Source organism: Pleuronectes platessa, chromosome 13 (assembly GCF_947347685.1).
Source record: "Pleuronectes platessa chromosome 13, fPlePla1.1, whole genome shotgun sequence".
In the NCBI taxonomy this organism is placed as follows: domain Eukaryota; kingdom Metazoa; phylum Chordata; class Actinopteri; order Pleuronectiformes; family Pleuronectidae; genus Pleuronectes; species Pleuronectes platessa.
Genome location: NC_070638.1, coordinates 6,699,476 through 6,727,413, shown reverse-complemented (window position 1 = coordinate 6,727,413; position 27,938 = coordinate 6,699,476). Strand labels below are relative to the sequence as shown.

General features: G+C 42.2%; 1 protein-coding gene across 1 annotated transcript; it reads left to right on the top strand.

Annotated features, from left to right (window-relative positions):
- The first annotated feature begins 3 nt into the window (after positions 1-3).
- LOC128454170 (voltage-dependent L-type calcium channel subunit beta-3) lies at positions 4-26,763 on the top strand. Its single transcript, XM_053437449.1, has 14 exons — positions 4-51; positions 18,079-18,144; positions 19,373-19,495; positions 19,630-19,769; positions 20,276-20,337; positions 20,437-20,462; positions 20,878-20,958; positions 21,121-21,179; positions 21,282-21,391; positions 22,687-22,695; positions 23,538-23,689; positions 23,872-23,967; positions 24,484-24,657; positions 25,793-26,763. The coding sequence occupies exons 1-14, from the start codon at positions 4-6 to the stop codon at positions 26,570-26,572; spliced, it is 1,926 nt and encodes a 641-aa protein (XP_053293424.1). The 3' UTR covers positions 26,573-26,763.
- Positions 26,764-27,938: the final 1,175 nt, after the last annotated feature.

Below are 27,938 nucleotides of genomic sequence, written 5' to 3'. Positions count from 1 at the left end.
TTGATGTATTGCTGTGGGCTGGGACACTGGCGGAGAGTGCAGTCCACCTATGTAAGTGACCATCGCAGCATCACCCGCAGCATCCATCCCCATCTTTTCTTTGATTGCAACTAGGGGTATAATCTGTCTAAAATGAACTATAAAATGCATGAGTCAGCGCAGATTATTTTGAACGTGCAGGCAGTAACACTGCAACACTTCCACAAATACTGTTGGTGATTCATTCATATATCCAGGTGTCTGCAGTAAGGAGGCATGCACAGTAGCACCAGCTGTGAGTGGGACTCCTACAAGCCGTGTGTTCGCTCCTCGGTGACGGACCGTGGCGTTGTCAAACAGCTCTCTGCGTTGATCCCAGTATACATGACTTCATAAAGACATGACTTTTTACACCTCGTTGATGCTGTCCTCTCCGGTTTGCCTTGTTACCCCTCATGAGGCAACAGTTTGAACTATTTATGGATGTATTTATAATATTTGCACCCTGAAGATAATGTTTTTTTGGGGGAAATACACGTCAGCTGCTTAGAGGAGCTGTTCTCCGTCACGTCATCTCTCCTCCCTTGCTCCTCCACCACTTCAGACAGGTGCAGTTATCTCATTATAGGCCAGGTTTTACTGTCTTCTCAATGACAGGCAGGAGCAGGGAGGACTCTCTCACTCCTCTCCTCCACCTGTTTCTCTTTGTTTTCTCCCCTCTAGCTCTCTCCTCCTTTCTTCACTCCCTTCACAGTCACTTACTTCCACTTACGTTTGTTGCTTCATCACTGTGTCTCTTGCTCTTTTCTCTTCTGTGTGTGTGTGTGCGTGTGTGTGTCAGCCAAACCTCTGGTGCAGCCGATTCTTCACAGTCACAGAGCTGTGCATTGTGTGATGGCGCTGACTGCAGAGGACCCGTATCGTATAACCACATTCCTACATGAGATAGGCTTAGTGTCAGCCCTCTCCACTCAATAGGCTGTCAGCGCAGAGCCTCGCAGATTACCACGTACTGTACTCCTGCATGCGATGTGTGCCCACCTCAGCATCAAGCCAGGAAAAGAAGCTTACAGAATCAAAAAAGCCACAGACGGCTGAGAGCTGGGAGACTTCAAGTGGGACCCGGTGCCCACATCCATGGTAGTCTCATTGATTTTCTGTCCTATCACCAGTTTAAATACCCTCAAGCTGTGCAAATCGATTAAGGAACATCAGTCATTGGTAATTTTCATTTGCAGAAATACTTTGTGTTGTGTTGTCATCAATGAGATTAGAACGGATTAATCCATCACGGTAAGTCACCACTTGTTTTAGGACAGTGGCCCCATTGTGGAGGCTGTGAGCCCCCAGTGAGAATAAATGTAAAGGTCATGAGGCGACTAATTAGACTGGAAAATAGGAAAATATACATTTGAATGGACGATTCATGTTTTATTTTCTAGATTTTTATTATGGAACACTGGGTAGTTTTCTCTAATCATGCTTCTAAAAACAACTCCGATGAAACTGTGTGAGGAGAGAACATCGCTCCTTGATCGTAGAATCAGAAAACAACCTTTAATGATCCCTGCCGGGGGAATTACGCTTTCTTACTACTGCTGTACGCTCAGTTAGGAAAAAAGTAAATAAGGGAAAAAGTGAAACTGCAACAGTAATTGCAACAGTGATAAATTCACAGTAATTTAATCACAGGTGTAACTAAAATGACACTGAGTAGAGCTCACTCCTCGGACATTTTTTATTCTTGTGCACAAAAGATAAATAGATTTCACCATGTTGGACTGAAGGGGCTCAGTAGAATACTCTTAATGAAATGATTGCTTAATCTGAGCATGACAAGACAAAGATGTTTACATGGCAGTGTCCTGGTCAGACTACTGACTTATTCGGGTTAATATCAATGAACATATTATCTTTCTATCATTAATGCATATTTGCTTTGCATATTTGCTTTGCATGACTAAGATGATTAAGTAAAGACAAGTCAGCCAATGGATGATTTAGCCAAAAGATGTGAACAACTTTTACACCACTTTCCCATTCATTTATTGAAAACACTCTAAATAATTCAGCTCATAGCCTTGGTTTTTCTACATTTTTTAGTTTTTGTTTCATTTTGTCTGAATATTTCTGCCTCCAGGTATTGTTCATGTGCAGCATCTTTTTTGTATCGCAGAGGTGGTCGTTATTCCTCTCTTTCTGAAGCCTTCTCACGGTGCAGGAGAGAACATTGATTATAGAGGTTGAATCAAAACACGCCTGTAACTGTGCTCGGTATTGACTTGTTTCCACACTCACACGGCTATTTCCTACTTCACCCGAGGCGATGGATTGTACATCACATGCAGACGTGAATCTGTGTAGCACCGAAAGGCTGCTCAGCCTCAGCTACTCATTTATTTATTCATAAGTCCAGGTAAGAGGAGGAAAGGGGGGGGGGATACATAAATACACAAATTGGCTATAAACAGTATTTTAAACGGGTGTGCATGTGATGTTGATGTTCTAATTTCGGTTGGTATTAGTCTTTCTGTTTGAGTGGAGAAAATGAATGTTGGTTCATTTTGGTGCCACTGTAATATCATCATGGGTTTTTACCGCCAGCATCACCAACTAGGATGGGAAGAACAATTCCTTAAATTTAGATGAAACACATTAGTGAAAACATCTCTAGGATTATTTTATATTCAATATCTGCAAATAGATCCCTTTCACCTAAATCTTACATTTAATGCCGTACATATTTCTGGGTGATAGGGAACCTGCACAGTGTATACTTGATTTAGCTAAACTATGTTTATTACCTGCTGGTTTCAGCTCTGTAGACATGAGAATTATATAGAGTCCATGTTTCCTAAAAGACTGATCTCTTCCTTTGAACCCTGAGTGGCAGCCTTGCTGACAGGGCTGTATGTGTTTGTCGTTGGGTCTCTAGAGGGGAGCGTGTTAAACCGGAGTTTATCTGTAATACCATCAAGCTCTGATTCTGTCAATCCTTCTCTTGCTCTCACCCACCGCTCACTGAGCTCAGCAGCGTGATGACAAGCAGACAAACATGCAAGGAACACAATCGCACAAAATGTTTAAAATTACAAACGTCCACGTCGCCTGTCGCTGCCTCTCTTCTGCCTCTGTGGGGAATCCATGAACCAGAAATGTCAGCACTAGTTTCCAAAACAAGCAATACACTCGAACATGCTTTTTTCTACATTTTCTTTAATCTCATGTTTCGAGATCAGTAACCTGCCCTCCAATCTGTCCTGCCCTGAACTGACCAGCCCTCTCCAGTTGTCTGTCCACCCTCCTCCACTCCATCACCTGCTGCTGCTTCCTCACTCACTATCCCTCCATCTCTATCCCTCTGTCTCTTTGCTCTTGCGTTCCCATGCCTCTTTCTTCACAAATTCATAATTTTGTTGGCCCGTTCTTTCATTCCCGACTTCTTTCCATCCATCCATGTCTTCTCAATCTCGCCTCTCCCAGATGTTGGGAGGGCAGGATTGGCCGTTTGCTGGCCCCAGCCTCCGGCCACGGGAGGAGGGGCATCCGCCAGATGTCTGGTGGCATATTCATACAGGGTTTATGAATTTGAAGGGAGCAGTCGGCCACTGACAAGGAGGAGAAAGAGGAGGATTCAGAGGGAATACTGAGGAAACTTTTCTGCGTGTTCTATTTCTGCCTCTGACGGACACTCGGTGGAGTTATCTTGTCTTTGTTCCTCTCTCGCTCCCACTCCTCCTCCTCCTCCTCCTTCTGGAGTCAGTTTTGGATCAGGTCTATCCGTGGTGTGATTGGAGGGCGATGGTCCAGGCAGATGTAAATCTGGTGAGGTGTGTTGGCACGGGGGAAACAGTGGAGGATGTCAAATGAAAAGCGCGTCTCCATCTCTAGGCAGGCTTCTGCTGCTTCTGCTGCTGAAGGTGGACTGGCGTCTGTCTGTGTGCATGTGTGTGTGAGGACGCTGAGTGCATCAGGAGGAGTTGGGCTCTCGGCCTCCTCCGCCTGCAAGCCATGTCAAAAGTGCCCAAGAACAAAAATGTCTCCTGGGTGAGTACTTTGCCTCTGTGCCTGGTCGATAGGGGGAGGAGTGGACGGGGTGCGGAGGGGGAGGGCTGTCCGTGGATTATATTAGTTCAGTTTGAGTGCTTTTTTCACTTCTGTCGGCTTTATCTGCTTTGGAATTTGATATATTTGGCTTTATTTTACTCTCATGATTGCTATAAACATGGTGTTTGGAGTTTCACATAGAGCAGTTTGGGCTTGACCAAAACATAGATCTGTTTCATGGCCAAAGATGAAGCATATTTCATCAGAGTAATTCAGGATTTCAGGTAGAAAACAGAAAAACGACTAACATTGTTTTTCATGACTTTTCTGCCTTGATGTGTCCGACAGCTGTGCAGTCGAAAACTCAAGAGAACTCAATCCAAAGAGATTCACAGCGATCTTCATCTTCTAATGGATACGTATCAGCTACGATGCTATGATCTTTTTAATAAATACGATCTAAAATTTCAGCTCTGTCCATTTGCTACCAACATTAACAGTCTTTTGAGATCAGAGCATGTGTGTGATTTCTGTGGGAGTCTGAGCTCTGAAGCTTTGCCTGAAATCTCGCACGACATCCATCTCTGCCCTGCACCGCTTGCCCCAGCTTGACACAAACATACATATCTACATATCTATATATAAACACACATAAGCTTAGGGACAGATGTTTGTTTATCTACGTGTTAGAAGGCATGTGCCCATGAACACGAGTGATGTGCACGGGGGGGGGGGGGGGCAGGGGGCAGAGATGATAGGCTTGATCTTTATGAGATTATGTGTCAGTGGCTGCGTGGACGATGAAGCAACAGAAACTGAATTTGACGAAACAATCTTGAGTCAAGGTTCACTCACTCTCCTGTTCTGGAGCTTTCAGCATCTCCACACAGGCCTCGTCACCACATGAGGCTTGTTCACTTGTGGGTCAAACATTCTGTGATTCTGATTTATCTCACACATTAGGAGTGTGTGAGATAAACGGACCTGGAGTTAAATAGTTCTGTCAACCACCTTTTCTATCGTGAAGAATGTTCAACAAAATGAACTTCAGCAGTTCAGATAACAATGATCGAATGTTTAATCATATCAAAGGATTTTCATCACTCAACTGAGCTGTCACGCAGGTTGTTTTGCCATGTTTTTTTCAGTTTGAGAGCAAGACTTATGAATTTCCCATTCGGATTTTGTAATGCTTTCACTCGAATTCTGCTTATGCTTGGATTTGCTCTGCTTGCGCTCAAACTCTGCAATCTCCTGCGCTCCAGGTTCAGCTCTTCTGAAACATCTGTGTAAAACGTCTCGGATTTTTCCTCTGCCATTGGATTTTTTATCCTGTGCAGTCTGACAACATTGCCCAACCAATAGAATGTCAGGTGTAACCTCCACATCAGGGTATTTCATTTCGTTTCTCGAGCACTTTTGAACTATTGCGTTCCACTGTCTTCCTTCAAAGAACTTTAAAGGATTTCCAGCGTGGAAGTGAAATGAAAATGTAAACATCTAGAATTTCTGTTCCCGTGATCGAAAGTCTCCAAACACTTACTAAATGAACCTTGAGGTGAATTTCTTTTCTTAACAGTTGATGCCGGCGGTGATTCTATTCAAAACTCTGAATATGCATCATTTAACATCTGTTAGGTTAAGAGACTCACGCTCACATACTTTGCGCGAGGCGTCATGGTGTTTGGATGGAAACAGGCCATAGATCTGGTTCAGTGGGTTTGGATTACTGAGAATATTTCAGCTTCTTGATGTATTTCATGTGTAGATCCTTCAGCAGGGCCGGAGCAATCAGACGGCCTTATGTAACATCTCCACAGTCCTGCTCTGGACTCTGCTGGAGTGTGGTGTTGGCACATGAGGAGAGCTGGCTCCCGCTGGAGGAGATTTGAGGTGTCAGGGAGCAGATTGAGCAAAGCCCCCAGTCTGGTTCAATCCCAGGTCATGGGCTAAATGTTGGGACCCGGCAAGTATAATTATTTATTTTCTTTCTGAAGCAGAACAGATATTGATAAGGATAGCGACGTGTGTGTGTGTGTGTCTGTTGCCTGCATGTGTGTGTAGCGGTCCAGATGTGTGTCTCACCCAGAAGTCAGTGTCACAGCCCGGACCAGCTGATTACAGCTTTGCATTTCTTTTTCATTCTCCCTTATGTAACACTGATCTCTCTGGTGACTCTGGGGCTTGACCGTCTGCTGGCGTCCTCTGCGTGGCTGCCCGGGTCAAGGGCCGCACTGATTAATGGACATGTACTGTTGCTTAACCTTAAACAGTGATGGGGGAGGTATAATTCATGAAAGCGAAACAAAACCCCAAAACGCGTTTAGTTAGTTAGGAAACCATAGCCACATGTTGTTCTTTTCTTTGGGTATTAAGATATCAGTCTCCACTTTTCACAAGGAATCTTTTCTCCTTATTTTTTAAAAATATAAAATATAAATAAACTCATTACCTCTCAGTGATAAATCGAATATCTTGTGGTTGGTCCAATTGTTATTAAATCAAACTACACCAATACTATCATACTGCATTTGCGCATTGTTAATATAAATGCTTTTTATGATCTGAATGTACGACTAACCAACTCAAATCTTTAAAATATCTGGTAGTTTGAGTAAATCTACATCAATCTCATCTGAAATACAGTATGTGAGTAAGCAGCTTCTGTGTGAGTGTGACTGATACTTTTTTAAGTAGTGACATAATGACAGTGAGCCGATGGGGTGAGAGAGTGTCATGCCTCCTCGGTGGATGATGAAGACTGTGTTTGTCTGTTGTGATTTACTGTACGATGTCAATGTGGCACCCAGAGGAATAATGCATTGCTTTCCAATTCCATCGTCCTATTCTGATGCCTGGCAATGGTGATACTCACGTTTGTGCAGCCAAACCCCGGGAACTTTGGATGCGCACACACACGCACACACACACGCACACACATGCACACGCACGCACTCACACATGCACGCACTAATCAGACATCACACGCGCAGAGGAGGGAGCCAACCTAACTCTGGTCAGCAACTCTAATGGGACATCCCTCACTTTGCAGTGTTTAGCTGTCCCGGGCAGCGCGGAGCGGTCGGACACCTTCCTCGGTGCTTGAGGTCAGAGTGAGCGGTGTGCGGCGCAACAGATGCCGCGCAGAGAAATAAGCCTTTAATACCCCGGGACACGGGAGAGGGTAACATCCCTCAACACACAATACGGACTTAAAGTGAAACCCCTCACGCAACGCGTCTCCGGCGGTGTCCTGCGCGTCGCGGATGCTCGGGACGTCTCTCACCTTTACGCACGAAACTGCGCGTAAAGAACGGAGGGGCTTGGGGACATTTTATCCTCGGCCACATACACCTGTTCCAGAGGTAGATCCAGGCGCATGGCCCACTTGTCCATGTCCCACTTCATGGAGCCAGGTGAACGGTAATTTGTTGGTGGAATAACACGCGCGGACTGCTTTACTCATCATGCCACCCAAGAAAAAGGTAAAATATAAGAGGTCTTGTTTTTTTTTCTTCTATGTGTGTGTGTTTCTCCTTGCGTGCACGTTTATGCGTGTGTGTGTGTGTGCGGGTGTGAACAGGAAGGATAGGAGAATGCACCATCTGTTGCATAGGGCGTTAATCCTAGTGTGAGGCCTTTCCAGATCATTGCACTCACAATGCGCAGCGGCAGACAGCGATGCATATCCACATGCATGTATTATACCATGTGTCCAAGTGAAGAGCACCAGGCTTCACAGGGATAGGTTGCATAACCGGTGGCCTGTAAAGATTAGATGGATTAAATCGCTTCTCTTTAACTTTGTGTGATGTTGTGTTCAAGGTACAGGAAACGAAACTTGGCACTTTTGGATTTATTTCCCCTTCATGTATATAGGAGGTTTTGAGTTATGGCCGTAATAAATACACTGAGGGTTCACGTCCATGTGATTACCTACAATTATACGAGTCAAATTATGTATTTGAAAAAGGTATTTTACTTAGTGATGCCACATGCAGTGAGAGAGAGTCAGTTCCTTTATGCTTCTCATGTATTACCATTAACATTCAAGTCACAGAGCTAAACATCGACCTGTCAGTCTCTGAATAAAGCCACTGGGTTGTTGAACAGCATTTACTGCTGCTCGGGGGGGTGTTATTTACAGAATCCTTCAAAGACTGTTTTAACCATCTGGATGAAAACATGTTCGGGCCCAGTGCACAGTTTTAGATTTCCTGAGCTGCAATTCTTATTTCCTGTAATCCAAAGAACATAATGAACACAGTGGAGCAGTTACCAGCGTAAGAGCCCGATATTTCCTTCAGGATGTGGTGGAGAACAAATCCCCGCTGAGGGATGGTGAACACGGGGGCTACATTCACCAGGTGGCCATACTCTTAATGAATGTTTTGAATCTGCAGGAAGTGGAAATATCCAGTGCGTTAGATGTCACACTTTAGAGGAATAGCAGGCATGGAGTGGGGCTTGAGGAAACCTGTGGATGGCCTACTGTCTTGGATTTCCGTGGGGTGGTTAGTGCCGGCCCACTACTTGTTACCCAGAATAGGAAAAGCCTCTTAGTGGCTGTTAGTGGGGCATTACATCCACATACATGCTCCTCTTCCAGGCAGGAAGTGGAGCAATGAAGCTCTGGAGCTGAGGGGAAAGTTCCAGAGGAATATTTAAGTAAAGATCTTTCTTTTCGGATTAGGGCTATTTACAAATCTACACTTTTATTGTTTTTATTTTCTCATCTATTGTAAATCTAACTTTTTGCGTTTAACATGACATAAAAAATGTGCTACAGACACTTTTGCATATTGCAGAAGAGAGACTGAGGTGACAGTGGTGGTGGTGGCTCAATAGGAGCTTCGCTGCAAAATGTTTTTTATAATCCTCACACACGCGCACACACACACACACGTCCTCAACCAACCCTAATCATGTTGCATCACAATGCTGCGCAGTGCAGAGGAGCAGGGGGACTTGCCATCTCGGAAATGTGGATGAAACATATCTTTTACAGGAGCCGTGCAAGCCAGGAATAAAGTGGTATCGATGATATTAATGCAGCTATTGTGTCTCTATCTGATGAGCGTCAGGGCGGCTGAGCACACGCAGACCAGGCAGCAGTGGTGGCCGTCTGTGAGGAGTTTGCATTTGTCTCTCGCTCTCTAAATCCTAGATTGACGCATGCTATCTTAATCTCCTTACTCAGAGACAATCATGACCCAGAGAGAGAGAGAGAGAGAGGGAGAGAGAGAGATAGAGAACTTACACATTTCCTCTCGCCCTGTAATTCTCCAGATTTTTCTATTTGTCTATTTTAGTCTCAGCTGCTTCATTTCCTTGAGACAAATCTTATTTTTCTTTTCATGGTTCTTTAAATGTGCAGATTATCTCTGCAAGGGCGTTGAGTCAATGTACATTGATGTAGATTATGTTGTGTCACTCTGGCATCATCACAACTTTTTGTTCAAGGTAAAAGGCCTGAACCATTGTAAATAAAGATGGAGGACATGTCTTCCTCCTACTCTGCAGAAATTATGCTATAGTATCCCGGATCTGGCCGTTAATCCCTTTGGTCTAATTGGTTTGTTTGGTACAAGCCCCATCCACTAACATGGAGGAGGCAGGGTTTATGACCTATATTGCAGCCAGCCACCAGGAGGCCATCAAGATGCTTTGGCTTCACCTTTGGGGAGCGGTGATGTCGTCCATCTGTATTCACACTCTATGGCCTGAACACACTACACTACAAGAAATGACCTAACAAGATATCGACTGTTTGCTGAGTCCCTCCCACAAACTGTTGTCTCTCCAATCACATCTCAGTGAAAAGGAGTTCTACAGAATTTTACAAACATTAGCATGCATGGCTAACTTTAAGACTGAATGGATGACAAGACAGCTCCCCAAAAGTGAAGCCAAATCATCTCAACTGACCCCTGGTGGCCGGCTGCAGCGTAGTTCATAAATCCCGACTTCCCTATAGCAGAGGAGTTGATTTTTAAGAATCGTAAAAACTAAAATAGTTGGAGATACAGTGTCCTGATGCTTTTAATGTCAAAGACAGAGGCTCATGCCAAAGTAAAGGTGGCAGTGCCAGAATGGACATATCTGCTCTGTGGTTGCATGGGGCCGAGGGCTCAGGGCCAGTCTCCCTCGGACAGATGATGCTGAGCAGCTGATCAGGCAGAAGACCGGGTTGGAAAGCAGTCCATGCAAATGAACAGGCTGGTAATTATTAAGACACAGAGCCATGAACAGAATAACACAACCAAAGTAAAGTAGCAGCAAGAGAATCCGAGTTATCAGACACGATTGCGCTGATCTTCGGCGAGTTTTCAAACAGCTGGGCTCAGTGCCAGCAGCTCATTGGTGGGCTGTCAGGAAATTAGTCACAATTAGATCAGTGACCTGCTCTACAGACAACACACTGTAGTAAAGGGTGTTTGGTAAGCAGACACGTTTTTTTTTCCTTTCTAATGCAGGGATTTATCCACTTAGGCTCAGCAGCAAGGTTTTAATGAAGGTTATTAGTCTTCTGTCCAGGAAGTTATCCGCACATCCACCTCCACAGTCTGTGGTCCTCAGGTGAACATCTCTAACCCAATTATCAGGCTGTATAAATGGTCAATTAGCAAATGTTCCTGTGCAAGATATTTACCTTCGCCAAGGATGTTTTGCCGTCACCTCTTTACATTTGTTGGTTGGTTGGCTTGTTATCAGAGGATCTGCAAAATACTACTTAAATGACTTCCATCAAAACTTAGTGGAAGATTCATGACATGGAAACATGTTCACATGACCCTGCATGTACATTTACACGCATGTTCCCAGAAGCTAATCCTCCCCACTCACTAGCTGAGATGCACCCAATTAAAATCCTGCTCCTGGATGGCTCTGCTCATGATGATTCCACACTGCAAACTTCAGAGCTCACTCGTTTCCACAAACTTTTCAATTCACCTTACGTTACAAGACACTCTGAGCGAGAGGCATCTCAGATCGGATCCCACTGGAGCCGCTGTGCAGTGACGTGGAAACTCTTCAGCTATAGTTGTCTTTTCGTGGCTACAAATGAGACATAGATGACGTCTGCACCTGGGGAGCAGCCAGCAAGGTGCAGGACGCAAGAGCACTCATGCACACACACTCATGCACACACGCACACACACACACACACACACACACACACACACACACACACACACACACACACACACACACACAGACCTCCACCTCCTGCGGTCTGCCCAGTGCTGCGTCCATGTGGACTCTGATGCGAAGCTGAATCAGTTCTAGCTGTGTGAGAAAGAGGCACATACTATGTAGGCTAAGAAAAAATACTGATTACATCATTAGATTGGAATCCTTCCTGTTCCTCTAGGACAGGTTAAAATGCTTATCTCTCACTTTTAATGTGTGTGTGTGTGTGTGTGTGTGTGTATCAGTCTGTTTGTTAATGAGAAAACACTTTGTTATTGTGTGTGTTTGCTCATTGGCATGTTACGAGAGTGACGTTTGACATTCACATGTGAGAAGCACACCAGCAGCTGACCCAATTATACAGACGCTCTCTGTGGAGATCTGTCAATTCCACAGCCCAGCCATGGATCTCCCACAGATTTACATGTACAGCTCGACTACAGATACTTTAATCAGTGCAGAGTTGGAGTTTTTCTTTATTTTTGTATTTCTCTGAGGATCACAGCATATAGATTAAAGTAATTTCATGAGTGGGAGTCATTTATGCTGGGGTTGCATATTTCACTCAATGGTTTCAGTGGAAACGACTCCCTATTTATTGAGGGATTGTGCATCAGGAAGGATGATGGACGTGCCAAACATAGTATCTGCTGCCAAACCTGGAGGTGATGGAAGGGTGGAATGATGGATTGATGGATTTATGAATTGATGGATTTATGAATTGATGGCTTGATTGATTGATGGATTGATTGATTTTTGCTCGGAGACAATTTCTACCCTAGTGTGGAGACATTTGATTCATCACTGTCACAGCTTTCATCTTTGCTTTAAAAAACATTTAAAGCTCCAAATAATGTCATAAAAGTACATTCCTTTTCATTACTTGTGACATTTTATTCCCTAAATATAATCGTGTGTACGGATTTTGTCTAAAAACTGACTTTGTTGCATTCTGTGTAATAGTGTTAAAACTTGTGTTGCTTATATTCCGTCTTGTTCGGGACTCTCTCCTCCACTATGTGAGAGACAGCCTCAGACGTTCTCTCAGGGGAAAAGTTTATCAGCCGTGAATTTGTAAAAACAAACCAGCTTGTTCAGTAGCTTCCTTTAACTCTAAAGCGCGAATAGATACAAGAATAAATCTTTGCTGAGCGTTTGTTGTCCGAGCTGGTAAGTGACAGTGATTTCTTTCTGACCTCCATCGTCCAATTCCACACTTGACAAACAACCTTGGTCCAGCCCCTCGAGTGAGATTTATACTTTATTATAAATATTATTTTTAACACTACGTTTGGTTTTACGAGAGAGATAGAGATAAAGGGTGAGGACTAACTGCTGCGTCTGATGATTGTACGTCAGGTGATTTAACGGCTCCAATAAAGCACAGCAGCAGTGGATACTGTGTCTAACTGAGACTGAGCGGGGGGAGTGTTAGTGTCACTGTAATGTGAGTGTTCTTAAGTGTTTTACATAAAGTATCTGGGCCTCTGCTACAGGTTGCTTCTTATACGTTTCATTTTCTTTGTTATATATAAGAAAGTATATTTCTTTTTTCCTTTAAGGCCACAAACGATAATAAAATCAACAATAAAATGGGATATGACAATTTTGGATGAGGTGATTTAAATTAGTTTTATCTCAGGCATTCTTTGAGTCCTCGTGCAGAGAACAGTTTGTTCTCTGGGGGCAGCGCAGCAGTCCGGGGCCGCCAGCTGGCTCCTGGCGACTCGATGGCTCTGATTATTTTACTTTAGAGATGGAGTCAATCTCCCCAATCAGACACTGCTTTCCTAATGTACTCCTCTGGCATGTGCTGATGGAGCTGTGTAGACGCTTTTTTGCGAGGGAGAGGAGTCACCTTCAGGTTGCACAGGAGAGAGCGTGGCTTCGCTCGTTCACATCATCCTTGTCCTCCACCCTCCTCCGCCCAACTCTCGAAGCCACGTAATCACGCTAATGGGCTGGGATGGCTCTCCAACGGGAAGGGGCGGGAGGTGAAGATGTGGAGATGGGATGAGGGAGGTTAAGAGTTTGAAGAAAAGACTGAAACAAAAAAATTCAACCTCCAGGAGACTCTTAAAGAGTATATGGAGTATAACAACTCTTTAATTAAATTTCTAAAAAAAGACTGTACATATGATGTATATTTTATTGTCTTGGGTTCTTAAATTATCCAAAATTTTCAAACTCAGAGAAAATTAACAATTTTTTTCAAGTTAACAGACGATCTCTCACTCCCATAATCCCATTCTGCTGCATGACATCGTCACACTAGGTTTTTCATCATCAACGCTCCTCACACCTGCACATAAAGTTAAAGATAAGATGAAAGATATTGACATTTTCACACTTCACAGGAATCTAAAGCATGGATTTTTATCTTGGGTAGAAAAATCACATCAATAATTCATGTAACCGCCTAAGTTTTGCTTCCCTCCTCTCAGACAGTAGACATCTTTAAGTCACCTGCAGTACTGAGCTCATTACTGTTTAATAATTCAGCGAGGGCGTTTTGTCCGGTTGGCCCGGTGACATTGGCCTGCAGGAGAGGCGGTTGCTGTGCGAACAGATGTCTACACCACTCGTGGGCAAACAAAAAGCCATACCTGGGCATTATTCTGCCCCAGGGAGATTTACCTCCTCCTCCTCCTCCTCCTCCTCCTCTTTTTCCGTTGCCGTCATGTTGAATTATTTGCTTCACGTTGTCTCCACTGCATCCTCCTGCTTTTCTGCTTCAGTCACCAACACTGGCCAAACCTGGTTAATACATGATGTCCTCTTCCTTGAGAATGTATTACATTCAACGTTAACATAGTAATTCATTCATTCATTATTTCTCTCCTATGTTGCAGACGTGTCCAGTTTATATCAGTTTATCTTTCTGAGTAATTTACAGTTTCTATTTGTATCCCCCCCCAAATGATTTATTATTTGAAAGCTTTATTTTCTTGTGATGCTGTGGAAAGTGAAGCCAGAGTGTCTCGATCGCCCCCTACTGCCTGGCTGCAGTATAGGTCATGAGCCCCACCTCCTCCATGTTAGTTGATGGGGCGTGAGTCTAACTAAAAAGTGTACATATCAAATAAACATTTTTCGTGTTTTTTGTTAATTTAGCTATTTATCACAATCAAGTGTTCAGGTATAGTTTAGATGTGTTACTTGATGCTGTATAAATAACATGGCTCCATCCCTTGATCACCACTGTGCAGACTCTACTGTGCAGATACAGTGCCTTGCATAAGTATTCACCCCCTTTGGACTTTTCTACATTTTCTCATGGTATAACCACAGATTAAAATTTATTTCATCGTGAGTTTATGTAATGGACCAACACAAAATAGTGCATCATTTGGAAGTGGGGGGAAATATTACATGGATTTCACAATTATTTACAAATAAAAATCTGAAAAGTGTTGAGTGCATATGTACTCACCCCCTTTACTGTGAAACCCCTAACAAAGATCTGGTGCGACCAATTGCATTCACAAGTCACATTTGCAAGTCACATAATTAGTAAATAGGGTCCACCTGTCTGCAATTTAATCTCAGTATAAATACACCTGTTCTGTGACGGACTCAGAGTTTGTTGGAGATCATTACTGAACAAACAGCATCATGAAGACCAAGGAGCTCACCAAACAGGTCAGGGATAAAGTTGTGGAGAAATATGAAGCAGGGTTAGGTTATAAAAAAATATCCAGAGCTTTGAACATCTCTCTGAGCACCATAAAATCCATCATAAGAAAATGGAAAGAATATGGCACAACCGCAAACCTACCAAGAGGAGGCCGTCCACCCAAACTGAAGAGTCGGACAAGGAGAAAATTAATCAGAGAAGCAACCAGGAGGCCCATGGTTACTCTGGAGGAGTTGCAGAGATCCACAGCTGAGGTGGGAGAATCTGTCCACAGGACAACTATTACTCGTCTACTCCACAAATCTGGCCTTTATGGAAGAGTGGCAAGAAGAAAGCCATTGTTGAAAGGGATCCATAAAAAATCCCGTTTGGAGTTTGCCAGAAGCCATGTGGGAGACACAGCAAACATGTGGAAGAAGGTGCTCTGGTCAGATGAGACCAAAATTGAACTTTTTGGCCTCATTGCAAAACGCTATGTGTGGCGAAAACCCAACACTGCCCATCACCCTGAGCACACCATCCCAACAGTGAAACATGGTGGTGGTAGCATCATGCTGTGGGGGTGCTTCTCTTCAGCAGGTACAGGGAAACTGGTCAGAATAGAGGGAAAGATGGATGGAGCCAAATACAGGGAAATCCTTGAAGAAAATCTGATGCAGTCTGCAAAAGACTTGAGACTGGGGCGGAGGTTCATCTTCCAGCAGGACAATGACCCTAAACATACAGCCAGAGCTACAAAGGAATGGTTTGGATTAAAGAATGTTAATGTCTTAAAATGGCCCAGTCAAAGCCCAGACCTCAATCCAATAGAGAATCTATGGCAAGACTTGAAGATTGCGATTCACAGACGGTCTCCATCCAATCTGAATGAGCTTCATCTTTTTTGCCAAGAAGAATGGACAAACCTTTCCATCTCTAGATGTGCAAAGCTGGTAGAGACATACCCCAAAAGACTTGCAGCTGTAATTGCAGCGAAAGGGGGTTCTACCAAGTATTGACACAGGGGGGTGAATACTTATGCACCCAACAGATGTCAACTTTTTTGTTCTCATTATTGTTTGTGTCACAATAAAATTTATTTTGCACCTCCAAAGTACTATGCATGTTTTGTTGATCAAACGGGAAAAAGTTTATTTAAGTCTATTTGAATTCCAGTTAGTAACAGTACATAATGGGAAAAAGTCCAAGGGGGGTGAATACTTATGCAAGGCACTGTATTTTGGCTGAATAGAAGGAGGAAGTGGAGACGTGTCGTCCATCTTTATATACTGGCTATGCTTCAGACCCATGGGTATACTGTAACTTCAAATAAAAGAACTACAGATCCTCCTCTCGTACGGCGGGAAAGAATAGAGACAAGCCACATATACTGTTTGATTCTGAAATTCATTATCCAGCCTGAAAACCCTCAAAGTGACATTTATTTGGCGTCAGTTCACATCACAGTGAACAAATTCACTTTAAAACATATTTTCCCCTTGCCTTTGTCTTACCACCTCCAACATGTGCTTCAGGGTCAGTCTGGAAACACAGTTAGTCTTCTTTCTTCTTCCTTCATTCAACCAGTGTCCTGACCTCACTTGTCAACTCTTTTTCTCTCTCACCTCCTTCACACCCACTCTCGACCTCCCTTCCTACACCTCTCCACCTCAGTTTTCTCTCACTGTACTTTTTTCATCGAAGCGATTAAAACCGAGTCTTCATGCAGTTGAAGATAGTTCCATCACAGCTATTGTCCTAGGATAATCACAAACTGCATAATCAATCATTGTCCAAGTCAGAGTCAAAGTAATGAACGCATTACACCAATTTGAAAGTCTCTGCACTGGCGACCTCTTACAATTGGTTTGTAAAGCTCGTAATGGTCTTGGTCTCACCTAGTTATCAGATTTACCTTTAACCTATGAACCTCTAGAACCCTCAGGTGCTACATTTGAAAGTTAATATCGGAACCGAAACCCACTCTGACTTTTTTAATAGTGTTTTAATAGTGTAAAGCACTTTGTTTGATAAAGTCTGGTTGATTGATTGATTAGTTGAGTTGGTTTCGCAGATAGAGATGTCCGATCAAAAGCAGGACATGTCCTACAAAACATATTTTCTTAGGCAAAGCAGGTTTATCTGAACAACACTCTTAGGAGGCAGGGAGTGTGTAAGTTCTTGTTTTGTGAATGAAATACAATCCTTTTTACTCTTTGATATCCTCTGGTTGCCAAAGTACAACATTACAGGATGTTAGAACAAACCAAAAATATGTTTATTCAGAAGTTATCTGTCAGTCAGCAGGGACTCTGGTCTGCACTCTGAACTCTAATTAAACAGAACTAAAGGAATCGTTTCCTGTCCTCTGGTGTTTTATAACATATTCAAACCCCTGCTTCTCCGTTCCATGTGCTCACTTGATTCTATGAATTGTCTTATGGTAGCGTGTGGGGTCAGAAAGATGCTTTGGATAAAAGGCGTCTGGCAAATGGAGTGTGAAGTAACAAAGGTGTGAATAGGTAGAACAAAAACATTGAAGTATAAGTAAGATATATTATGAAATAGTAAAGCTAATAAGTTCTAAGTCATTAATATGAACACAATATAATAAGTTACTTTGTGTGCTATAACAACTGATTTGGTTTGAGAGTATTGAAGGATGCAGGACGCCTGTGTGGTTAATATGCATCAGACTGAGCAGCCTGTCTGCAACAGAGTCGGCTGATTTGTGACTTTGGGATGCAAGTGTGTATCAGGAGTTCCAGATTGACGCAGAGGGCTGTGCCACCTCCTGGCTACGACACAGAGGGCATTAATTACCATGTCTTTGAGGGGACAATCTAATCTGTGGGACACATGGCACATAAACCTGAGCATCCCTGGAGGGATCTGCTGCAACATGTCTTGACAGTTAATGACAGGAGGGCTCTGAGAAAAGAAACAGGGAACGAGGAGGCTTCAGTAACAGGCCATAAGCTCAATGGTGATGAATTAGGGCTGCGGTTGTAAGACATTTTGCAGAATTGATGCAACAAACTAATTGTAATAAGCGTTTTTCAGAACTCCTACAGGTAAAACAGTGATACAGTCTTATTTATCAAGCCAGTCTTAAGAAGAAAGAATTATTTATTTAACAATTGATTATAATCAGAGTAGTACAAATAGACTATGTCCCTGAATTAGTCTGTAACACACTGCAATGAAGGGATCTAACTGTCATCACTGTGTCTCCTCTGCAGGGAGAGCGTCACGATTTGGACTTCGTCGAGGAGAGAAATGCCCAGGTGCAGCTGGAGAAGGCCAAGGTACTTCTTCACTGTGGCCGACCCGACCCGCCGCTGCCATCGCAGACTCATTTCTCAGAGAGGCTGCTCTCAAGGACGTGATAACAACACAGACAGCAACCACGGACATTGGATTAGCAGAGCAATATTCGGCCGTTAAAATTAGTTATTGGAGTCTTCGTCCTTTTCATCTCTTTTATGTGCTCAACAACTGGAGAAGGATAATAATGAAGGATATGGATAATTGCTCTGATGTGTTAAACACTTGACTACATCTTTTTTACTTAGTTTGCATGGCTTCTACTAGAAAACATATTATATACAGAAAATATATAGATTTCAAAATAAAAGAATAGAACAAAAGAAAGAAACACATTTTTTCTCAGATTTCCTGATTAATCAGTAAATAAAGTTTTTTGACACAATGTATCAGGGCGAGAGTAAAATGAAATAGAGAAAATGAAATAAGAAAATAAAATAGAGTAATGATGATAGGTACAATAATGAGGAAACAGTGCTGGAGGGTTCATTTCACGCCACTTCAAGTTGACTGCAGGTTCTCATTGGGTAAATGCAGTAATCAATTGTTATAGATATAATGACCACGAAAAACATGACCCACAGAAACATCCAAACATCACAGCTCATATCAAACTCTGCTGACACACGTCCCATCGAATATTGAATTAAATCCTCCCCCGCAGATTTTATGTGCTCCCACTGGTGCTTCGTAATTAGGCGGCAAACACCCTCTGCACCCCCCACCTCCCCCCCACAACCCTGCAGCCTCCTCCTCCTCCGCCTCATCTTTTCAAAGTGGAGTAATTAGCTGCCTCATCCGCACGCCGCTGACATTTGACTGTGATAGGATTACAGCACCAGTCGGGGAGGAAGCCTGCATTAGCTGCAGAGCCACAAAGAGGACGATGCAGTTTGGGTTTATCACAGCAGACTTTTTGATGTGTCATAAAAAACAGTGTCTTTGTTAGATTCAAGACAAAGACATGAGAGTGTGTCAGCAAAGTTTAATACAAGTATCCTGTAACTGAAGCTGATGAACAAAGTCCATTATAAGTTATTACAAGTTAATTATTAGTTGAGATAACCTCTGAGATAAACAAATTATTACATTTTTTTTTTTATTATTTAGAATTTGAGTGAGCACGTGTGTGTTGGTGAAGTTTATGGATTAAGATGACGGTGACATTCTTTAGTAGTAACATCTTGTTCTGATGTCCCTTGTTTCCAGTACAAGCCTGTTGCGTTCGCCGTTCGTTGCAACTTCTCTTACACTCCAGCAGACGACGACAACGTCCCGGTGCCGGGCCAGGCCGTCACCTTCGAGTCCAGAGACTTCCTGCACGTCAAAGAGGTTTGATACAAACAAGCACACAGCTATGATACAAGTGAAAAGAGAAGACACCGGAGAGCAAAGACATAAAATGCAATAATAAAGGTATGAAGGGCATCATTTACATTCAGATCTTTTTTGTTTTTATCTTCCAGAAGTTTAACAATGAATGGTGGATCGGCCGGCCGGTGAAGGAGGATGGTGTGGTGGGCTTCGTCCCCAGTCCAGTCAACCTGGAAACCATCCTCATCAGAAGAGAAGTGCAGGCGAGGAAGGCTGCCAAGGCCTTAGCCAAGTATGGAGCTCTGTGTGTAGGATTATAGGTTATTTAGGTTTTCAGCTGAGGTTTTTAAATGTTCGTGGAATATTGAAACAAGTCAAAAAGATAGTCATATAACGTTCAGCCTGCTTTAACCTTATCATGTCACTGTTGCATTATCTCGACCATATTTACCCCAATTTTACTGACAAGGAGAGAAACATCAGTTTTAATTAAAGATGTAAGAGATGATGGGACCACACCAGTGATTCTACAGGTCCCGGTGGTTTTAATACATTTCCCTTCAGCTTCTATTAATTTCAGCATTATGTAAAACGGCCTCACTTCAAGGGATTTACTCTGGACTCTTTATACAGCTGTGTCTCATGAGGCGATCTAAAGAGATACTGAAAGCTCAGAGTGAAAGGGATCTTTATTAATCACGACTGAAAGGTTGGAATTATAAAGACACTCGTGTTTCTTGTTTGAGAGGTAAAAGATTAAACGTGAGCTAATTCTGGACTTTTCTCTCAAAACTTCAGTAAAGCAGCTGCTCAACCCGCTCAAGATATGAACTCAAAGAAATACACTCCTCCCTCACAAGGTCAGTGGGAGCTGAACTGTTTGATGAGGCACCTTGTTGTCAGTGGTAATGATTGGTGAGTTAACATCAGGCCCCTCTGTTACCTTTCTCTATCCACAGCCAATCAGCAAGTGAAAAAGAAACCAGTAAGTGACATTTGTTGTGTGTGGATATTCTCTTTTATTCTGGTCATCTCTTAATAGACCCGAGGTTACCTTTAGTAATGTGATAATGACATATGACACATACATGTGGATAACAGTCTAGTATGAGACACAGTTAATCATCTTCTATTAACACAATCATGGCTGCAGCGGATCTTTATGTGTCATGTTTTAAATCCCATTCCGTAAGAGAGTTAGAAACATGTGGAGGCTTTAATTCATTTCTGTCATATTTTCTAATTGGTATAATTCACTTAAAAATCATTTAACAGAATGAAATGGTCAGAAACACCAAGTATGAGGAATTTTAGTGACGTGTTTTTTGCAGAGCTTATACATATATACGTAGACACTGCATCTTGTATACTGAATGAATCCTGTGTTCCTGTGGCTGTAGGGGGAGCAGACGGCTATGTATGATGTAGTGCCTACAATGCGTCCTGTGGTTCTAATGGGACCATCACTGAAGGGCTTAGAGGTGAGTCTCCATCACACACTCTATCTGAGCTCCTAATCCTCTTTGATTTATGAAGATGCTGTCAAATCTGAGAGACCCGATTCCAGTTTTCAAAGAAATATTGGAATTTCTGTTTGAAAGGGACTTTGCATTTAAAATCCATGTTTCCTGTCTTAATTCCAGGTTACAGATATGATGCAAAAAGCTCTATTTGACTTTTTAAAACATCGATTTGAAGGCAGGTAAGTTCTCATTACACTCTTCAGTGCCGCGCCGTTATGATAAAATAGAACTTGTTGGAAAACATGACTGTTATAATGCTCGTCACTGTGCCTCCTCTCCAGAATCAGTATCACACGAGTCACAGCAGACATCTCTCTGGCTAAACGCTCCATCCTCAACAACCCCGGCAAAAAGGCCTTAATGGACCGGTCCAACACCCGCTCCAATTTAGGTACGTTTGATTTCCCTTTTTATTTCACCAGGAAGTCTTGAGATAACACACTATTTCAAGATATCAAATCAGACAAGGAAAAATTAAGGAAATAAAGCATTAAAAAAAAATAGATAAGAGATAAACGATAAATGAGACATGAAGTCCATCTGAGAGAAAGCTTTTGCATTCTGCAGTTTTTATCAGAGCTTTGATTTCTCCTTGGGAGACACAATCATTAAGCCGAAGAGATTTCTGCAGGTTATTTCATGACCAGGGAACAAAGTGGGAGATAGCGGCTGAGCAAACTCTGGTAGAGCAGTCGTGTAGTGGAGGGAAAAACACAGCAGCAGGGAGCAAGAGATAATAATAATAATAACCATAATCATCATAATCGTAATCATAATAACTAATAGACAAACAAATAGAACCACCAAGGCAGAGGAAAAGCAAACAAATAGAAAAATAAAAGTTACTCGAGGATCACACATGATCAAATCACAGATTCAAGAATAGAAATGTTACAGATGAGAAATTGTTAACAATGAATGTATATAAAATCATTTAAATATGTGGTGAGATCATTCTGAGCTTGATTAAAGGTAAATACCAAAAGGAAACCAGATCCTAAAGTGCACTATGATGTACGATGCCTTAATTCATCCTAACCTGCAGCCTGTAGCTGTGGCAAATAATCTTTTACCGGTACACAGATTCCAGATGGTTGGACTTTACTGCAAAATAACTTTAATTGTCTTGTACTCGTTCTGCTGTCCCCTGTGGCAGACATCACACACTTCTAACTCTAATTAGGCCGAAACACGAAACTTAATCAGACTGAAATAAATGAATGTGTCAGACTTTTTCTTTATCTTATTGAAACACTGTTTAGGTTGACAAGATTTTTCTTTTTACATGAACGCTGCAAAGATGTTTTCTGACATGGCCTCAAGAAAATGATATACGTCAGTCAGGACATGACGTATAAATCCTGCTGCAGATAATGAAGTTGAAATTTTTGTGTGTACATAACAAGTTTTTAGTCCTGAGATCTTTGTATTGTTTTAGTTTTTATCAGTTTTATTTTGGTTGCTTGATAGAAACATCATCGACGTGCCCACTAGCTCACGGTGAATTCTACAAAGTTCATCCTGCTTTAGTCTCTCAGGAGCTCACTAAAGACTTAATTGAAGAATGTCTTTGCACAGTAGTATAGTCATAACTGGTCCTCTTGGTTAGAGGGAGACAGAATGAAAGGGGAAAAAATTTACCTGGTTTTCTCTACTCTTGTCTTTCTCATTGCTCTCTCATCCCAGATGCTGCCGGTATGTATGACTGAAAGCTCTGGTAGTCCATGTTTGTTTGAGTATCCTCACCTTCCTCCCTGTTCCTCCTCTTATCACCTCCTATCAGCACCAACATCCAACGTCATGCCACTATTTGTTGTAGTGGGTTTACAAATATTTCAGATATAATTGTCTGTTATGTTTCTTAAACACCAGAATAAAGAAACTCCTCAGTGCCCCTCCTCAATGAAGTCCCTCTAGTGGCCTATCCTTGAATTACACCATTTAATTTGTAACTCTTATAAATGAGGCACTACTTATTTGTATGAACTATTCATCCTGTGTAATATGGGTTGCTGTACGTTTTGATTGTTATTTTAGTAATTTTTCAGAGGAAACATGAATATCACCAACTTTTTCTTAAATTCATACATAGAAACAATGCAGAATGAAATCCCAAGTGTCGTTTACTTTGAAAAAACGAACATGTGACATTGTTGACAACACAGTTTCATCACAAGTTCCACCTTCAGTTGAAGAACATCGTTAAATGTGTTTAAATGTTTCTAGAAAATCAAATAAATTGAGATTGACATTTCTCAACATATGACTTTTTAATTTTTTTATCTCCAAACAAATATCTTGTTTGGCAGGTAAACTTTCAACAAATTTGACAACACCATCAACTCTATAATGCAGACATGTATAAAGGTGTTTGTGCAGTAGTTAAAAATGACATGCAGTTCCACAATGTGTGTGTTATCAATACATGCTCAAATGTGATGTGTCGTCCAGTTTTACATGTAAACAAGGAAATGAAAGATGCACAACTGACGGATTTCCTGATGTTGACGTCGTTCTTTGACTGTGTGCTTGTTTAGCTCAGATCCAGGGCGAGGTGGAGCGTATCTTCGAGCTGGCACGCAGCCTGCAGCTGGTGATTCTGGATGCAGACACAGTCAATCATCCTCTCCAGGTGGCTAAGACCTCCCTGGCTCCAATCCTCGTCTACGTCAAGATCTCCTCACCGAAAGTAAGCTTAACTCGAGAGCCCCCTAGAATTAGATGGAAAAAGTTTTTCCAAAATACGACCACGTTCTTTTGGACTGATTTGGTTCCTCGGTTCTCGCAGTATTATGAATCCTATGTTCCTGTAGAATATGAGGAGTTTATCTGTCCTTCTTTCATTTCATTGTCTCCACTCCTGTTGTGTAGGTGTTGACCCGACTAATCAAGACGAGAGGGAAGTCTCAGACCAAACATCTTAACGTTCAGATGGTGGCAGCAGACAAGCTCGCCCAGTGTCCGCCTGTGAGTGCCATCTAGTGGCCCCTGCATTAAATTGGTGCAGTGGGAGTGAATGAACGCTGAATGAATGAATAGATGGATGGAACGATAGTGTGTCATATCATGTTTGATGTCTCACTTCATGTCTGGAAGTATAAATTTGGATTTGTTTCTTCAATTAAAGATGAAACTTTTGGGAAGAGCCGTAGCTACTATTGACGATACAGTAGATTTCTCTCCTGGTAATTTAGAGGATGCTGCAGCTTTACGTGATGAATATTGTGTTTAAGCTGATTTCAGCATTTTCAGTCACAGTCTATTTGAATTTTACGGGGAAAAAAGCATATTTCTCTTTAATGCCAAATTCAAAGTCCTCATTGAATGTTCATGTCACTCTTCATCTGGTTCTCCCCTGTTTCTCATGACCTAATTTCCTTACATCTCTTTATCTGAGTCCCACTGCAAGAACGTTTGATTTTAAAAGTTACAGGTTGTTGGTCTTCTACTTATTGTCTTTATTTTGTTTGTGTTTCTCTAAAGGAAATGTTTGACGTCATCTTGGATGAAAACCAGCTGACAGACGCCTGTGAGCACATTGCTGATTATCTGGAGTCTTACTGGAGAGCCACTCATCCACCAGAAATGGAGGGTGCCAACTCACTTTTGGCCCCACTGGCCGAGAATACACTGCCCACCAATCCTACAGGAATGCCGGTAGATCAAACACAGAAACATGCTTTACACATGCAGGGGAAAAAACTATGTGCACAATAAAGTTGTAGAATATTATATCCTACATACTGTCATTTCATCTCATCCCATTAATATCATCTGTATCAGAGTCCGCTGAATATGGATAAACTGGAAAAGTAATGTTAACGACAGAAACATCGCGGTGTGCTGCGTCTGTATTTGTTTTCATTTTTTTCATCTAACATTTTCATTTCATTTCTCCTCATCCTACTCTACTGGAAAGTCGCTGAAATGAGATAGATCTACCTCTGGTGAGTGAGATACCTTCCAATCCTACTGTGGCTGCACTTTCACCCTTCACTGCAGTAACGTGGATGAGTTGAAAAAAGACTCAGAAGTCATTAAAAACCAGGGTTTATCTCTGATATACAGTAAGGAAACTGAGCAGAGTTTAATGCATATGTAACAGCACCAGCTCTTCTGGTTAAGGAACAGGGGATCATGGGTAATAACTTCCATTCAGTTGTGTTTCAGTTCAGAGAGCGGGACGACACAGTCAGAGCTCCACTCAACACATTGTTGTTTTTTCTGTACATGAAAAACACTTAATTACTCTGAAAATGGAACCCATAAGAATCAATCACCATTTGCGGCTGCAGAGGGAGCTGTTGCTCTGTAAATGTTGCGTAGTGCTGCTTTTATGTTAGCTTGTCTTATTTTCTTATTGCCCTCTACTATGACCTTAAATACCTTTTGACGAAATCAATTACATTAACATTTATCATAAAAAAAATCTATCAATATAGAAAAAGCTATATTGATCATGTAGTGAAATAGAAAAAGAATAAACAGTTGTTCCAGAGAAGCCTGAGGCAGCTAATGAGTCTGTGTGAGCACGGTTGCAGAACAGCTGCACTGTTCGTTCCGAGGTCCCATGATAAATCTGAGTATTATCATCCAAGAATATCCTAATTGCCTCTGGTGAGGCTGCCAATAAGCACATGTGGGCCAGCTGCCTCCATAACAGCCGCTGTGTGTTTGTATATGTGACTTTGTGTATGGACTACAAATGTGTGACAGCTTAAATGTGAAAACCTGTATAGTACGTATGTGGTGTGACTATAGCTGGATGATATGTTGCATCGTTTTCTTCCAGGATGAGCAGAAGAACAAAAAGTCAGCAGCCCCCAAGAGGAAGGGTTCCCGTGAGAACCACCTAGACCCCGACCCCCCTTCAGCCCTGGCCCAGGAGCAGAAGGCGGAGGTGGGCCAAAAAGAGGAGGAGGAGCGGCTCCTTAAGAATGACCCAAAGAGACCCCAGCACACCCACCACCATCACCATCACCACCACCGCCGGATGGAGAACCACAGTAACACCCAGCACAGCCAGACAACCGGGGGCGTGGAAGTACAGTCAAGCAGGGATTACAGCCAGAGGCCTCCCCGCAGGCCCCTGCATGAGGAGAGGGAGGAGGAGGCGGAGGATCTGGTGGAGGAGGACAAGGAGGAGGCCCGCTACAACAACCGGGGCCTCAACCACCACCATCATAACAGCAACCACCAGCGTCACCACCACCACCATCAGCATCACAGTGGCAACAGTCAGCCACACGTCGAAGAGGATTATGAGCAGGAGCACAATGAACGCAATCGGCAGCACAGGCATCACCAGCACATTCCACCGCGGACGCACAACGCGGAGCACTATCCCGTACACAATCAACACAACTACCATCATCACCACGGCAGAGAGAGAGACAGAGACAGAGACAGAGAGAGAGAGAGAGACAGAGACAAAGATAGATATAGACAAAGAGATAGAGACAAAGAGAGAGATCGAGAAAGGCACAAGGACAGGGAAAGAGACAGAGATAGAGATCGAGGTAGAGACAGAAACGGAAGACAATGGCACAAAGATTCTTACACACACTCCTGACTATTTGTCTCGGCTGTGAATTGGTGCATGGTTTTATGCTGCTCAAGGTATAATGCACTAATGGACAGGGCAGAATGTGTCATCTTTGTAGAAAAAGTTTTTCCTGATGTTGTTTGCCACACACACACAAAAACATACAAAAACACACACACACACACACACACACACACACACACACACACACACACACACACACACACACACACACACACACACACTTTGTCCCCTTTTCATTTTCTTTGCTAAAATGGATTTTAGCACTTGTAGGGCACAGTTTGGTCTGAATTGTTTTCATCGAAATATTATTTTTGCACAAACATTATCCAAGATTAATCTGCATCGGTAAGCTCATGAAGTATTCTGGTTTAAAAAAGGGCTGCATTTAACAATTATTTCCACTATCAATGAATTTCAAATTGTTTGATTGCTATTTTTTGGTCGGTTACAAATTTCAAATGTCTCACAACCAAGGCTGAAACCCAAAGATATTCAGTATATGATCATATATGACAGAAAACAGAAGAGTATTTTCCCACATTGGAAAAGCTAGAGCCTTGATTGTCTTGTTCCTGTTATATTGGAGATTTTGATTTAGTAAAATATAATAATACTATAATAATAACAATAATTTCTCAAATAGATTTTTTTCGAGCACAAATGCTGAACACTATAAAATGTTGAATCTTTGTTTAAAGACTGTTGGTCACACAAATCATGCAATGTGTTAACCCTAACCCAAATTTTTTTGACATTTTCTATCATTTATGTTATTATCATTAGTTGCAGCCCAGAATAGGTCATCACATAATGAAATCATCATCTTGAGATAACATGACAAAGTTAAATCATACAGTCTGTTCTTGGCTTCCGTACATTGATTTTATGATTTTTCTCTCTAGAAAGTCACATATGTGGGATCAACTTACGTGTGTATTTATTACCAGATGCATATCTTCAGAAGTGAATTGTTTATGTTAAACATTGGTACTGAAAGTCCAACTATTTTTCTACTTGATTCCAAAGGGAAGTCATTCTTTGCTTCCTACTTTTTAAAACTGGTGTTCGATCATATTTATTGAGTTGCATTTTCTGTGTCTGGAAGCATGAATAATCTTTTGGTGACACTGACCTGTGTTATATGCTGGATCCTCTATGCATCTAATTGTGATAAAATATAGTGCTTGAATTCAATCTCTATGCATTTGTACATACTTCATTATTGCCTTGTTAGGTAAATATAGGGAGAAGCAGAGAGCTGGCTGCACTGTCTGGTCTCAACTTGAGTTCATTTCAGTACAATATTTGTGTTCTGTTTGTTTGTTTGTGTGTTTTGTACGGCATTCAGACCTTGATTTTAACAAATATG

What these genes read in the sequence shown, in the direction of transcription:
- LOC128454170 (XM_053437449.1), top strand. Translation starts at nt 4, where the DNA reads ATGTATTGCTGTGGGCTGGGACACTGGCGGAGAGTGCAGTCCACCTAT. An exon ending in CATCACTGAAGGGCTTAGAG is followed by an intron (nt 20,959 to 21,120) that starts GTGAGTCTCCAT and finishes TCTTAATTCCAG; the next exon opens with GTTACAGATATGATGCAAAA. An exon ending in TCAAGATCTCCTCACCGAAA is followed by an intron (nt 23,690 to 23,871) that starts GTAAGCTTAACT and finishes CCTGTTGTGTAG; the next exon opens with GTGTTGACCCGACTAATCAA.